General features: G+C 46.1%; 1 protein-coding gene across 1 annotated transcript in view; it reads left to right on the forward strand.

Annotated features, from left to right (window-relative positions):
• The window catches only part of tbl3 (transducin beta like 3), a 48,197-nt gene that overhangs the window by 5,560 nt on the left and 27,729 nt on the right, over window positions 1-14,908 (forward strand). The window contains exons 5-12 of the mRNA XM_078417677.1: window positions 918-1,059; window positions 1,868-1,952; window positions 2,437-2,607; window positions 4,962-5,037; window positions 8,178-8,274; window positions 9,634-9,842; window positions 13,558-13,699; window positions 14,746-14,804. Of these exons, the coding sequence (XP_078273803.1) occupies window positions 918-1,059; window positions 1,868-1,952; window positions 2,437-2,607; window positions 4,962-5,037; window positions 8,178-8,274; window positions 9,634-9,842; window positions 13,558-13,699; window positions 14,746-14,804 (981 nt within the window). The remainder of the gene's footprint in view (window positions 1-917; window positions 1,060-1,867; window positions 1,953-2,436; window positions 2,608-4,961; window positions 5,038-8,177; window positions 8,275-9,633; window positions 9,843-13,557; window positions 13,700-14,745; window positions 14,805-14,908) is intronic.

A 14,908-nucleotide genomic window follows, 5' to 3' on the forward strand; every position in this document is an offset into this window, starting at 1 on the left:
GCACTTCCTTTCTTAACATATAGAAACACGGAACTGCAAATGCTGGTTTCTAAAGAAAAAAGACACAAAATGGTGGAGTAACAGCAGGTCAGTCTGAAGAAGGGTCCCGACCCACAACATCACCCATCCATGTTCTCCAGAGATGCTGCCTGTCCGGCTGTGATACTCTAGCACTTTGTGTCTTTTTTAAATCTTCCTTAACAGTCTGGCCTATATTTCTAACTCAAGACTTGCAATTCTTTATTAATTCTCAACTGAGATTGCCTAACAATCCATTTATTTCCAAGGGCTATTTAGGACGGACAATAAAAGCTTGTCTTGCTGGTTGCACACTAGTGTTGCTACTATTTTTTAAAATGGAATCCAAGTCTTGTTAAATTATTTGCACCCTGGTCACAATGCCATTAAAGTTAGAGATGACCATATCTTCACAGCTAGTTGCCCAACCAAGTGATGTAAGAATGTTTCTGAATATGTCTAACCTATTGGGCGGCACAGTGAGGCAGCGGGTAGAGCTGCTGCCTTGCAGCGCCAGAGACGTGGTTTCGATCTTGTCCTCGGGTGCTGCCTCTATAGAGTTTGCATGTTTTCCTTGTGACCGTGTGGGTTTCCTCCTGGTGCTCCAATTTCCTCCCACAACCCAAAAACGTGCGAATGTGTAGGTTAATTGGCCTCTGTAAATTGCCCCTAATGTATATGGAGTGAATGAGAAAGTGAGATAACCTCAGACTAGTGTGAACTGGTGATCGATGGTTGACCTGTACTCAGTGAACCGAAGGGCCTATTTCTGTGCCATATCGCCAAATTGAACTGGAGTGTGCAAACCAACTTCTGGTACATTTGCTCTTGTTACATCCGTCAAGTTTGTCAAAGGTGATGCTTCATATGTTTATTGACGCTTACATTTTACTTGGCAGATGCTGGTGACAGGAAGTCGTGCCTTGCTCTTGAAACAATGGGACTGGAAAGAGAATATGTGTATTCGTACATGGAAAGCTATTCACACCAGTCCAGTGGCTAGCATGGCTTTTGACTCTACCTCAACTTTATTGGCCACGGGTATATCTGCTTATTCTATATTTGTACCTGCTTTTATTCAATTTTTAATGTAGGCGATTAACTGAAGTTACTTTGAGAAGGTGATGGTGAGTCACAATATTGAACTGCTGCAGTCTTTCGAGTGTTAGTTGGGTTGGGATATCCAGGACTTAGATCCAGAAACTATGAAAGGTAAATGATAGGTTTCCAAAAGTGCTGGAGTAGCTCAGCATCTCTGTATATCGTGGATAGGTGATTCATGGATAGGTGATGTTTCTGGTTCCAGGATTTGGCTCCAGAAGCTGTGAACGATAAGTGATTATATTTCCAAAATAAAAAATAATAAATTCAGTGGGTCAGACAACATCTCCGTAAAACATGGATAGGTGATGTTTTTCGGATTGGGACCATTCTTCGGGCTTATTTTTAAGTCAGGATGAAGTGCTTAGGAGAGCGACAGGCGGGCAATGTTGTTCGTCTGAACTGCTGTCCTTGTCTGTCTGTGTGGAAGAGGCATCTTAAGCATATATAAAAGGTGCTGCCTCAAGAAGGCGGCTTCTATAATTAAAGCTCCCTACCTTCAGCCGATGTTCTCTTCTTGCTGGCTACAATCATGCAGGAGGTACCGAAGCCGGAAGACCTACGCATTCAGGTTCACGAGCAGCTGCTTTCCTAAAGCTGTTAGGTTCTTCAACCAACCCTCACAACTCTAATCCAGGCTCGAAGGGCCGAATGGCCCACTCCTGCAACTATTGTCTATTGACTATGAATATGACTATGACTTGTGTGGAATGTAATGACATTTATGACTTAATGTGGTTTTTTTCAGGTGGATGTGATAGTACCATCAAGATCTGGGATGTTATCAAACAGTACTGCACACACAATCTAAAGGGTTCCTTTGGAGTTGTCCAGTAAGGAAAATTAACCGTGACTTAATATTGAAAGTAATTATAGTTGACTGGGGCGATAGGAAGCCTAGTTTTAAGTTTAAAAACAAACACAACATTGCATTAAAGGTTAGGGCGGCGCAGCTGGTAGAGCTGCTGCCTCTCAGCGCCAGAGACCCGGGTTCGATCCTGACCTCGAGTGCTGACTGTAGAGTTTGCATGTTCTCCCTGTGACTACGTGGACTTCTCCCCACATCCCAAAGGCATTGCCCCCGGGTGTGTAGGGAGTGGATGTGAAGCAGGGATGGCATAGAGCTGGTGGGTGGGCGGCGTGGACTCGATGGGCCGAAGGGCCGGTTTCAATGCTGTATCTCCGATCTGAATTATAAAAGACAAAATGTATTTACTACGTTGTCTCGAGGGGTGTTTCTGTGTAATTGAAATGGGATGACACCAATTATTCTTTCTTCTTGTGAATTCCCCTCTCCCTTCTGCTCTTCTTTTGCAGCCTTGTTGAATTTCACCCTGACATCTCACGTCTTCAACTTTTCTCCTCTTCGATGGACAATAAAATCCGACTTTGGAACCTGAACACCAGCAAGTGCATTGTGATGCTGGATGCCCACTACAGTGCTGTGACCTCCTTGGCTTTCACTTTAGATGGCAACACACTTGTCAGGTACTCGTAATGCTGCAATAAATACTGCGTGCAGTTCTGGTCGCCCGTTACAGGAGGATGTGGGGGCTTTGGAGTGGGCGCAGAGAAGGCTTACCAGGATGCTGCCTGGATTAGAATTGGGCTTTCAGCTACAAGGAGAAGTTGAATAAACTTAGATTGTTTTCTCTGGAACCTCCCAGGTGAGGGAAGACATTGATATATAAATTATATATATAAAATTATGAGAGGCATAGATAGGGTAGACAGAATTTTTTTTCCCCAGGGTGGGAATGTCCAACCCTAGAGGGCCCAGCTATAAGGAGAGAGGGCAAAAGTTTAATAGAGATGTGCAGAGCATGTATTTTATACAGAGTGGTGGGGGGCTGGAACGCATTGTCAGGTGTGGTTGTGGAGGGAGATATATGAGAGTGGCGTTTAAGAGGCTTTTGGATAGGCTCATGGAAGTGCATGGAATAGAGGGTCATGGATCAGGTACGGGCAAGCACAAATATTGTGGGCCGAACAGCCCATTCCTGTGCTGTACTGTTCTCTGTTCTGAAACATTGCCTGTCCATACTCTCCTGAGATGCTGCCTGCCCCACTGAGTTACTCCAGCACTCTGTATTCTTTTTGTAAACCATCATCTTCAGTTCCTTGTTCCTACAATGCGACAGGCTGATCTGAGAGGGTTTTACAATGAATCATTTGTGTAAACCTAGTCAATTTAATTGAAAATTTAACGGAAATTATTCAGTCATTGGTCCCCAATCTGCCTCCATTTTGCAATGGGATTCATTGGATGAGGATCTTGCTTAATGAAGCTCATTAAATTAATCGAGATCTACATTATAAAGTTGTTTTACCAACTGAATAGTTATCCTGGAAGTTGAAAGATGATAGTAATATTGTGAAATATACTGCGTGCAGTTCTGGTCGCCCATTACAGGAGGATGTGAAGGCTTTGGAGAGGGTGCAGAGGTTTACCAGGATGCTGCCTGGATTAGAATTAGGTTTCAGCTACAAGGAGAAGTTGAATAAACTTGGAAAAATTTACCCTCGTGTTTTTGGCTTCATAGAAACATAGAAAATAGGTGCAGGAGTAAGTAGACCTTTCGAGCCAGCACCGCCATTCAATATGACCATGGCTGATCATCCAAAATCAATATCCCATTCCTGCTTTCTCCCCATATCCCTTGATTCCGTTAGCCCGAAGAGCTATATCTTCATCCTCAACATTGATGGTCTCCCAGTATCCACCTCACCTCACATCCGGAATCTTGGAATCATCCTTGATCAAACCCTCTCCTTCGACAAACACATCAAACACATCACAAAGACAGCCTTCTTCCACCTCAAAAACATTGCCCGTCTCCGTCCATCCCTCTCCTCCACAGCTGCAGAAACCCTCATCCACGCCTTCATCACCTCCCGTCTGGACTACTGCAACAGCCTCCTCTATGGCGCACCCTCACAAATCATCAATAAACTTCAATACATTCAAAACTCCGCTGCCCGTCTACTCACACACACCTCGATCCGTGACCATATCACCCCCGTCCTTTATAAACTCCACTGGCTCCCCATCCCCCAGAGAATCCAGTACAAAATCCTCCTCATAACCTACAAAGCCCTCCATAACCTGGCCCCATCCTACCTGACCGACCTCCTCCACAGGCACACTCCCACCTGCACCCTCCGCTCTGCCGCTGCCAATCTCCTATCCCCCCACATCCGGACTAAACTCAGATCCTGGGGGGACAGGGCTTTCTCCATCGCTGCTCCCACCCTATGGAACTCACTACCCCAAACCGTTAGAGACTCCCCCACACTCACCACATTCAAAACATCGCTGAAGTCTCACCTGTTCAGTACTGCCTTCAACCACTGAAGGTCACCTCACCTACTGTCTCCTTTCTCTGTTCATTTATTTATTTACTTATTTATCTATTTATTAATTTCCCTATGTTCTCAAAATCTCTGTAAAGCGTCTTTGAGTATATGAAAAGCGCTATATAAATAAAATGTATTATTATTATTATTATTATATCTAACTCTCTTGAAAACATCCAGTGAATTGGCCGCCAGTGCCTTCTGTGGCAAAGAATTCCACAGATTCACCTCTCTGGGTGAAAACGTTTTTCCTCATCTCAGTCCTAAATGGCCTACCCGCTATTCTTAAACTGTAAACTGTGACCCCCGGTTCTGTAGTCCCCCCAACATGGGGAACATTTTTCCTGCATCTAGCCTGCCCAATCGCTCAAGAATTTTATGTTTCTATAACATCCCCTCTCATCCTTCTAAATATCCTGTGAATAAATAAGCCCCGTCGACCCATTCTTTCACCATATGTCACACAACTTTTTTTTTTCCCACAGCTCTGGCCGAGATAAAATATGTACCGTATGGAACTTAACAACCTACAAATCACAGAGAACAATTCCTGTGTTTGAGGTAAGTTGAACTGAGAATTAAAACATAATTTCCAATGCTGAAAAGGCCTTGCATAAATTAAATGCCTATTGCAAGCCATGTGACCTTGAGCCTTGCAAATATAACTTAATTGTTCACATGGATATTTATTTTATCAAAGGGTGAAAACAAGCATCAAGTATTCGGTGCTGAGATTATAAAACATGTGCGAATATCTAAATTTAGAGCAGAGTTTTGAATCTAATTACTGATTACTGTAATACAAACTTGCCTCAAGGCATTGAGGCTGATGGCTGCAAATGCTTATTAGGCGCCGTTTGTCTAATCTGCTTGCACCCACTCCCATGGAAGGTGTGGACACACAGTCTTACACGCACCTATACATTTCAATGTTTTGGAGATCTCTGCATTCCTCCAGCAGTAGGTAAGCATGAAATAGTGAGGATTCATTTGCTTATATTAGTATCGGTGTCTGTCTAACTTTGTTTACTCTTTAGGGTGTGGAAATTAGGTTAGATGCCCGTTAAAAGTGTCATGTACACACATCCCCCTCGGACCTGAGGAAGGGTCCCGACCCGAAACGCCACCCATCCTTTTTCTCCAAAGACGCTGAGTTACTCAAGCACTTTGTGTCTATTTTCCACATCTCCTTTTGCAGTTCAAGTGATGGACAGCCCTTTAGCAACTCTCTGAGTGGCTTTTTGGTTGCAGTATTACCAGCCTTCAGAGCGGTTGTTCCCATCAGAGGCTTCAACTCTTTTACCATGATGATATTTTTCCTTCATTTCAAGATCCATCAGGCGACCTTTCAGATTAAAAGGGCAATTTTGAACAAGCTTTTGAAAATCACTTTACTTCCCCCAATTTACAAAATTAGGTTGGGGAAAAAAAGACACAGTTTCTGGAGTAACTCAGCGGGTCAGGCAACATCTCTGGAGGACATGGAAAGGGAACGTTTCAGTTTGCGACCCTTCAGACTGATGTTGTGGGGGGGGGAGAAAGCCCCCTGACCCGAATCCACCCATCACTTATCCGGCAATGTCCTGCCCCCACCTCTCTTCCAGCTTTCTTCTCCCCTCCTACAATCAGTCTGAAGAAGGGTACTGACCCGAAACCGCCTATCCATGTCCGACAGAGATGCCCCCTGACCCGCTGAGTTACTCTAGCACAGACATGTCCAAAGTCCGGCCCGGGGGCCAATCGCCGCCCGAGGTCAGATTTTATACGGCCCGCAGCTTCCGTCTTAAAATTTATTTTTTATGGCCCTCCAGCACTGTCTAACAGAATGAAGGTAGGGGGAAGGGGAGAGGGCGACTACACCTCCCGGCGGACAGCGCTGCCCGACCCCCCTCCGCCCCGAGCGGGAGAGGCGACGGCGACTACACTTCCCGGCGGCGGGGTTGAGGGCGTGCGGGGGGAGGGATGGGAGAGCAGCAGCTGAGCTCTCCTCACCCCGCACGCTCATTGGCAGGCGTTCCCGTCAGTCGGGCGGGTGCCGCATACCCCCCCCCCCCCCCCAGCGGGAGAGGCGACGGCGACTACACCTCCCGGCGGTCAGCGCTGCCCGACCTGCGGATTGTCAGACGCGAGGTCCGTGGGGGGGGGGGGGGGGGGGGGAGAGCGCATAAGTTAAAGGTCTGGGGGGGGGGGGGAGCGCATTAGTTAAAGGTCCGGGGGTGGGCGCATTAGTTAAAGGTCCGGGGGGGGGGGGGAGCGCATTAGTTAAAGGTCCGGGGGGGGGGGGGGGAGCGCATTAGTTAAAGGTCCGGGGGGGGGCATTAGTTAAAGGTCCGGGGGGGGGGGGGGGGAGAGCGCATTAGTTAAAGGTCCGGGGGGGGGGGAGAGCGCATTATTAAAGGTCCGGGGGGGGCGCATTAATTAAAGGTCCGGGGGGGGGAGAGCGCATTAGTTAAAGGTTCGGGGGGGGGGAGCGCATTAGTTAAAGGTCCGGGGGGGGGGGGGGGGGGGGGAGCGTATTAGTTAAAGGTCCGGGGGTGGGGGGGAGCGCATTAGTTAAAGCTCCGGGGGGGGGGCATTGGCCCTTGGATATTTTCACATTATCAAATCTGGCCCTCTTTGAAAAAAGTTTGGACATCACTGCTCTAGCACTTTGTATCTGTTTTTTTGTAAACCAGTGTATGCAGTTCCTTGTGCCAACAACATGGGTGAAGATGGTGTAATTGCTTTCTTTATCCATTAGATGGCCTATTTGTACAGTTTGCCTGAAGCAACCTGCTGTAGATTCACGGGGTTTATCGTGTATTTTTGCTATTTCCCAGGCATAAGTGGAGGCTATATGGTCCCTCAAGACTGTGCATGTTTAAACATGCACAGTGGCATGGGCGGCACGGTGGCACGGCAGTAGAGTTGATGCCTTACAGCGCAGAGACGCGGGTTCAATCCTGACTACAGGTGCTTATCTGTACGGAGCTCGTACATTCTCCCCGTGACCTGCGTGGGTTTTCTCCGAGAACATCGGTTTCCTCCCACACTCCAAAGGCGTACGGGTTTGATCTAAATGTAAAATTGTCCCTAATGTAGGATAGTGTCCATGTGAGGGGGTCACTGGTTGGTGCAGACTCGGTGGGCTGAAGGGCCTGTTTCCACGCTGCATCTCTAAAACTAAAACAAAACTAAAAATAAGTATCTGGATAAGCATTTGATGTTATGACCCACAGTGGGAACAGTGTAAACAGCTCCTTTTTTGAGACAGCATGAACAGAGTGGGCTGAATGGTCTCCTATGCAATGAATGTCCATGATCTGCTGCAAAATAGAAACCTCTGTCCAAAAGAACAGGCGTGTAATTTAAGATGAAGACAGACACAAAATGCTGCAGTAACTCAGCAGGACAGGCAGCATCTCTGGAGAGAAGGAATGGGTGACGTTTCGGGTCTCGACAGAAGAGCAGGCATGTAATTTAAGATGAAGATAGACACAAAATGTTGGAGTAACTCAGCGGGACAGGCAGCATCTCTGGAGAGAAGGAATTCCTTCTCTCCAGAGATGCTGCCTGTCCCGCTGAGTTAGTTACTCCAGCATTTTGTGTCTATCTTCGGTATAAACCAGCATCTGCAGTTCCTTCCTACACATTCGCCATGTAATTTAGTTGGTAAGAGTAATATTGTAACTTCTCTGTAAATGTATGTTGATTTCTGTTAGGCTGTGGAAGGGGTCATGTTGCTACCAGAAGATGAGGATTTCACTCCCTTGGGAGTGATGAGCAAAGGACAACATTTTATCACAGCGGGCAGCAGAGGTGAGTACCGTGTGTGTGCTGAAGTAGTTATAAAGCGAGCATATTGTCACCAGCCTGCACCTTGGATGCGGCGGAAATGTAGGAACCCTTCAGTTACACCTTTTTGGCATCTCTAATTATTGCGATTATACCATCTGAAGAAGGGTCTCGACCCGAAACGTCACCCATTCCCTCTCTCCTAGATGCGGCAGTAGAGTTGCTGCCTTGCAACGCCAGAGACCCGGGTTCGATCCCGACTACGGGTGCTGCCTGTACGGCGTTTGTACGTTCTCCCCGTGACCGCGTGGCTTTTTTCTGAGATCTTCGGTTTCCTCCCACATTCCAAAGATGTACAGGTTTGTCGGTTAATTGCCGGTGTAAATGTAAAATTGTCCCTAGTGTGTGTAGGATAGTTTAATGTGCGAGGATCAATGGTTGGCACGGACTCGGTGGGCCAAAGGGCCTATTTCCGCGCTGTATCTCTAAACTAAACTAAACTAATATCCACCCTCCTTCAGCCAAACAACGTTACCTCTTTGCTGCCCACTTCCTAATACCACCTTGCATGAAACAGTCTATTTTCTGAGGTTGTTTATTCCTCTGAATATTCCTTTGGTTTTGTGCCTATATTAATTAGGACTCAATGAAATATTTTTTTTAAATTAGAGATGTTCAATAATAACATTTCTTAAAATGTTATGGCAGATTATCGATTTATTTTTAACTTCATCTGCTCATCTTCCAAACCCTGCACATCCATGAGCTAGAAACAAAGCATTGTAGATGGTTAATACACAAAAGGTCACAAAGTGCTGGAGTAACTCAGCAGGACAGGCAGCAACTCTGGAGAACATGGATAGGTGATGTTTTGGTTCGAGGCACTACTACTTCCCCACCCCCCATCAGGGAACCTCAGTGATGGCCCCACTGGGTCCTACTACCCTTCCCCCTCTTCAAACCGCTCTATTTCTCCTAACCCCCAACCGTAGTTGATTAGTGCGGGTGTCAGGGGTAGTGGGGCGAAGGCAGGAGAATGGGGTTGAGAGGGAAAGATAGATCAGCCATGATTGAATGATGGCGTACACTTGATGGGCCAAATAACCTTATTCGGCTCCTAGAAGTTATGAATTTATACTCTCTCTCTCCCCCACCCCTCCTCTCTCTCAGTCTCCATGACCCCTCCCCCAGCCATCCTCCACCTCTCTGCCCCTCTTTGACCCCAGCCCTCACCCCTGCTGTGTTTTCACCCCCCTCACGACCTCAAGCTTCCCGATATAGAAATACATGAGTTTTTTTCCAGAATAATTTTAATCTTGCATTTACTTTTCAATCCTAATCCGGTGGTTCAATTATTATTTTTATTACTTTTTGTTTTGTTAGGGATCCTTCGAATTTGGGAAGCTCGTTCTGGAAAGTGCGTATATTCTCAGCGTGTGCCTGGTAAACCGAGGGAGGAAGTGGAAGATGATGCAGATGAGCAGACGCTGACTCACTGCATGCTTGTCCCGGCAACAAGGAAGCTAACCACTGTAACCGCTGAACATAATATCCTCATCTATGATCTGTGTACTCTGAAACTTGAGCGGCAGGTGAGTAAAGTTTAAGGAATGACTTCCCAAGGGCATTATAAAATTGCTGAAATATTCATATCATTAATGTAGCAAGCATAACAACGTTTAAAAGACTTTTGGATAGGGGCATGGATAGGGTAGACACAAAATGCTGGAGTAACTCAGCGGGTCAGGCAGCATCTCGGGAGAGAAGGAATGGGTGGCGTTTCGGGTCGAGACCCTTCTTCAGACTGATGTCGGGAGGGGGTGGGATAAAGATGCATCTTTGTCCCGCCCCCTCCCCTGACATCAGTCTGAAGAGGGGTCTCCACCTGAAACGCCACCCATTCCTTCTCTCCCGAGATGCTGCCTGACCCGCTGAGTTACTCCAGCATTTTGTGTCTACCTTCGACTTAAACTGGCATCTGCGGGGGTTTTTTTCTATGCATGGATAGGGTGGTGGATATGTATGGAATGAGCTGGCAAAGGATGTGGTTGAGGCAGGTATAATAACACTTAGAAGTCATTCGGGTATGTACAAGGATAGGGTGGTGGATATGTATGGAACCAGCTGCCAAAGGAGTTTGTTGAGGCAGGTATTATAACAAACATTTGGATAGGTACATGGTATCCATGGTAGATGGTTGGTATGGGCAAGTTGGACCGAAGGGCCTGTTTCCATGCTGTACGATTTTATGACTCTAATAGCACATAGGTTTCATTGTAGAAACAAGTGCTGGGATAAACTATCAGGTCAGGTAGTTGTACCTCGAGAACATGGATAAGTTCTGGTTGTGGCTCATGGACGTTTGGGGTTGTGACCCTACCAGTCTGAATGTGGGTAGGAAGTGGGGGGGGCTGGTGAAAGAAACCTGGAAGTGGGGGTGGGTGGAACACAGCATGGCAGGTAATAGGTGGATACAGGTGAGGGGAGGGTTTGATAGGCAGATAGTCAGACAAAGGCCAGAGATGAAAAGACAGAAGTAATGCGACAGAAGGATTGAACAGTTGCGAATTGTGAAGCTAAAGGAAGGAATGCAGGTCGAAGAGGAATGATTCGTTGCTGTTCATCTGCAATAACATCATGTACATTATGATATTTGATATTTATAAGTAGTTTAGGTGTTGCTCCATGGCATTTAGATTTGATTTTGTAAGTCGGTTCCTCATCTGTAAATCAGCCCGACATACCTGGCTGCCTTTGAGTCAGGGAGTACTCCCTGATTAGCTCCGGGGATGTTGGGGAAGAGGGTGATTCTCTAGGGGTGTGGAGGACGTTGCTGGATGCAAAGGTGTTACAGAGTCCTCGCAGGGAAGTCACACAGCATGGAAACTTCAATGGTGCTTTTATGGTCACGTGTGTTGTGTTCGATAAATCACCGGATTCGGACAACAGAGTTTGAATAACAAGGTATTTTGGCCCAACTTGCCTATGCCTACCTTTGCCCCATTTACACTAGTCTAACTTGCGTGTGTTGGGCCCATATCCCTCTAAACCAAGGGTTCCCAACCTGGGGTAAATTTACCCCCAGGGGGTAAATTTCGCCTACCATTATTGTTTTTTGAACTTAAAATAATACTGTTTAAAATGTTTGAAAATTTCCCCTTTGTCGGTCGCTTTATTATGGTAGAAGTGTAAGCTCAAATTACTGAACAAAACAGGGTGGGGGTAAATTTACTTTTGAAAAGTTGCCAGGGGTAAACGGGACGAAAAAGGTTGGGAACCCCTGCAACCTTTCCTAAGATTGGCACAAAAAGCTGGAGTAACTCATCAGGACAGGCAACATCTCTGGAGAGAAGGAATGGGTGAGACCCCTCTTCAGGCCTTTCCTATCCATGTATGTCAGACATTGGCGGGGTTTTAAAATTTGCTGGTGTGTGATATTCACGATTGCAGATTGTTGATGATAGTGTGATAGCAAATGGTGGCGCGTGTAAAGATAATGGAGGTAAAGTCGAGGCTCATGTGTACGAAGAAACTGCAGATGCTGGTTTATGCCAAAGATAGATAACTATAGACTACCAAGCCCACGCCGATCAAATATTACCCAGTACACTAGTACTATTCTACACACCAGGGACAATTTACAATTTTTTTTACTGAAGCCAATTAACCTACAAACTTGCAATCTTTGGAGTGTGGGAGGAAAGTGGAGCACTCGGAGAAAACCCACACGGTCACATGGAGACATACAAACAGCACCCACAGCCAGGATTGAACCCGGGTCACTGGCGCTGTAAGGCAGCAACTCTACATCTGCGCCACCTTGCCGCCCTTCATTAACTAACACAGATAAGACCTATCTTGGGCTATTTATCAGACTGTACATCTATTTACAGAAGGGAGGGCATTTTTTTCCCCATTCTTTTCAGGAGCATTAAAAACTTAGCTGCAGCAATTGATCATCTTTAAGCCCATTGCAATTTTTAACAAAAACTTGAAAAGTAGAGGACTTTCAGGAGAGCAAAAAGATTTGTCCTTTATTAGAGTGGCGCAGAGAGGGTGAGGAAAATCAAACCGCTTTTGACTATGGATGCAGCTACAGGAGGTCGGTGTTATAAGCCATTGATTTCTTCAATGGTGCTTTTATGGTCACGTGTGTCGTGTTCGATAAATCACCGGATTCGGACAACAGAGTTTGAATAACAAGGTATTTTATTACACTAGCAGATAAGGGACATAGACTCTCGTATCCCCGCACGCACTCGCAAACCCCGAGTGCACAGCAGAGCACGCCACAGGATGTTCCTGTTCTTCATCTCCTGGCACCGTCCGCGACGCGGTCTAAGTCTGGGGCTCTCTCCTCCTGGATGGTCGCCCGACACCATCCTTCATGGCGTTTCTTATCTGAGCAGACCGTGCCACTGCCCCCTCCCTGAGGCAAACCTAACCCCCCCGCTGTCTGCAACGTTTCTGCACTCCCAGTGGCAGGTGGTCCACCTAACTATTGCTGTTGTGTTTTGCTCAACAAAGCTGCACTTTCCCAGATGTCGTAAGTTCCTAGGCATGAGCAGGTTTGGAATGCTGCGCTGCTAATCTGGCTGATAACTCCATTTTACATTTTAGCTGAAATTATCGTTTAACCCTTACAGTGATCTGTGCAGAGTGCTGGCACAGTGAAATTGCTTATCTTTCAAACAGTCCAGTAGGTTATTGCCACACCCCCCCCGATTAGCAAGTGTACAGAAATAATCTACTGAGCCCGCGTGCAAGAGGTGCCATGTTTTGCCGCAATTTCCGAAGTCCACGCTCTTTGGGCGGCACGGTGGCGTGGTGGTAGAGTTGCTGCCTTACAGTGAATGCAGCGCCGGAGACCCGGGTTTGATCCCGACTGCGGGTGCTGTCTGTATGGAGTTTCTACGTTCTCCCTGTGTGTGTTTTTCCTCCGAGATCTTCGGTTTCCTCCCACACTCCAAAGACGTACAGGTTTGTAGGTTAATTGGCTTAGTAAATGTAAAAAATGCCCCTAGTGTGTGTACGATAGTGTTAATATGCAGAGATGGCTGGTCAGTGCGGACCCAGTGGGCCGCTCTGTATCTAAACTAAACTAATCTAGCTCTAGTTCTTATGAGCAGTGGCTGTTCCAGGCAAGTTCCTTCATATTACACATTACTATATAAAGGTAACCCTATTAGGTTGCTTCAATGTCTTAATAACAATGGGGCAGGCACTGTTCTGGAGCAGTCAAAACATTGTTCAATTTCTGAACGCTTTAAAATGTTAACATCATGTTTTAATGCGTTCTCTTTTCAGTTTGTTGGTTATAATGATGAGGTGCTGGACGTAAAATTCCTGGGGCCTTCTGACACACACATCGTGGTAGCTACAAACAGTCCACAGCTGAAAGTTTTTGAGCTGGCAACATTAAATTGTCAAGTCCTATATGGGCACACAGGTAAGTGGGGAGAATGGAGAATATGTTTTTTTATCCCAAAGTAGAATGTGATCGGAAAATGTTGGTTTAGCCATTTTAGCAAAATGTGTGAAGTCTAATTTTTTTTAGTTTAGAGATACAGCGCGGAAACAGGCCCTTCGGCCCACCAGGTCCGCGCCGACCAGCGATCCCCGCATATTAACACTATCCTACACACACTAGGGACAATTTTTACATTTACCAAGCCAATTAGCCTACCTGTACCTGCACGTCTCATGAGCAGGATTTATTGGGCTTGTGTTTAGATAATGTGAATCACTCGTATTTATTGATTGAAAGATGCAACTTTCTGGCCACCAAGTCTATGCCAACTACCAGTCACCCATTCACACTAGTTCTGCATTATCCCACTTTCTCATCCACTCCCTACACTTTAGGAACAATTTACAGAGGGCTAATTAAACTACAAACCTGCACATCTATGGAATGTGAGCAAAAACCAGAGCACCCGGAGGAAACGCACAGGGAGTGTGTGCAAACTCCACACAGACAGCAGCCGAGGTCGGGATCGAACCCAGGTCTCTACGCTATGTGGCAGCGACTCTACCAATTGCACAACTGTGCCCCCCTTGTATGGACGGCGATGCCCAATAACTTTTATTTTTCAGTTATTTATTGTATTTGTTTTCTGAGTTATTTATTGTATTTGTTTGTGTGCCGGCTCTGGTGAGGGTCCAGAGGAGGTTTACACGAATGAACCCGGGAATAAGTGGGTTAACCTATAATGATCGTTTGTCAGCACTGGGCCTGTACTCGCTGGAGTTTAGAAGAATGAAGGGGGGCCTAATTGAAATCCCGCCCCCTTTTCCCCCCCATTATGCCTTGATTCCCTTAGCCCTAAGAGCTAAATCTAAATCTCTCTTGAGCTTGTTGGGATTTGCTCTGCTCGGAGCTGCCATGTACCTGATGGGCTGAATGGCCTCTACATATATCTTAAGTGAGTAAGTGCCTTCTGCTGAATCTATACTGTGGGTGATAGAAAGCTCTTTTTTTCCCTTCAATTTTAGACACTGTATTAGCTCTGGATGTTTTTGAAAAAGCTACCAGATTTGCCAGCTGTTCTAAGGTATGATTTATTTTCTTAAAGTACTTTGATAAAATAGTAATGGCTTTAACAGGTCATTATTCAGTTTTATTGTATAATAAATGCCACAAAATCAGTTTTTTAAT

Source organism: Rhinoraja longicauda, chromosome 21, assembly GCF_053455715.1.
Source record: "Rhinoraja longicauda isolate Sanriku21f chromosome 21, sRhiLon1.1, whole genome shotgun sequence".
Classification (NCBI taxonomy): Eukaryota; Metazoa; Chordata; class Chondrichthyes; order Rajiformes; family Arhynchobatidae; genus Rhinoraja; species Rhinoraja longicauda.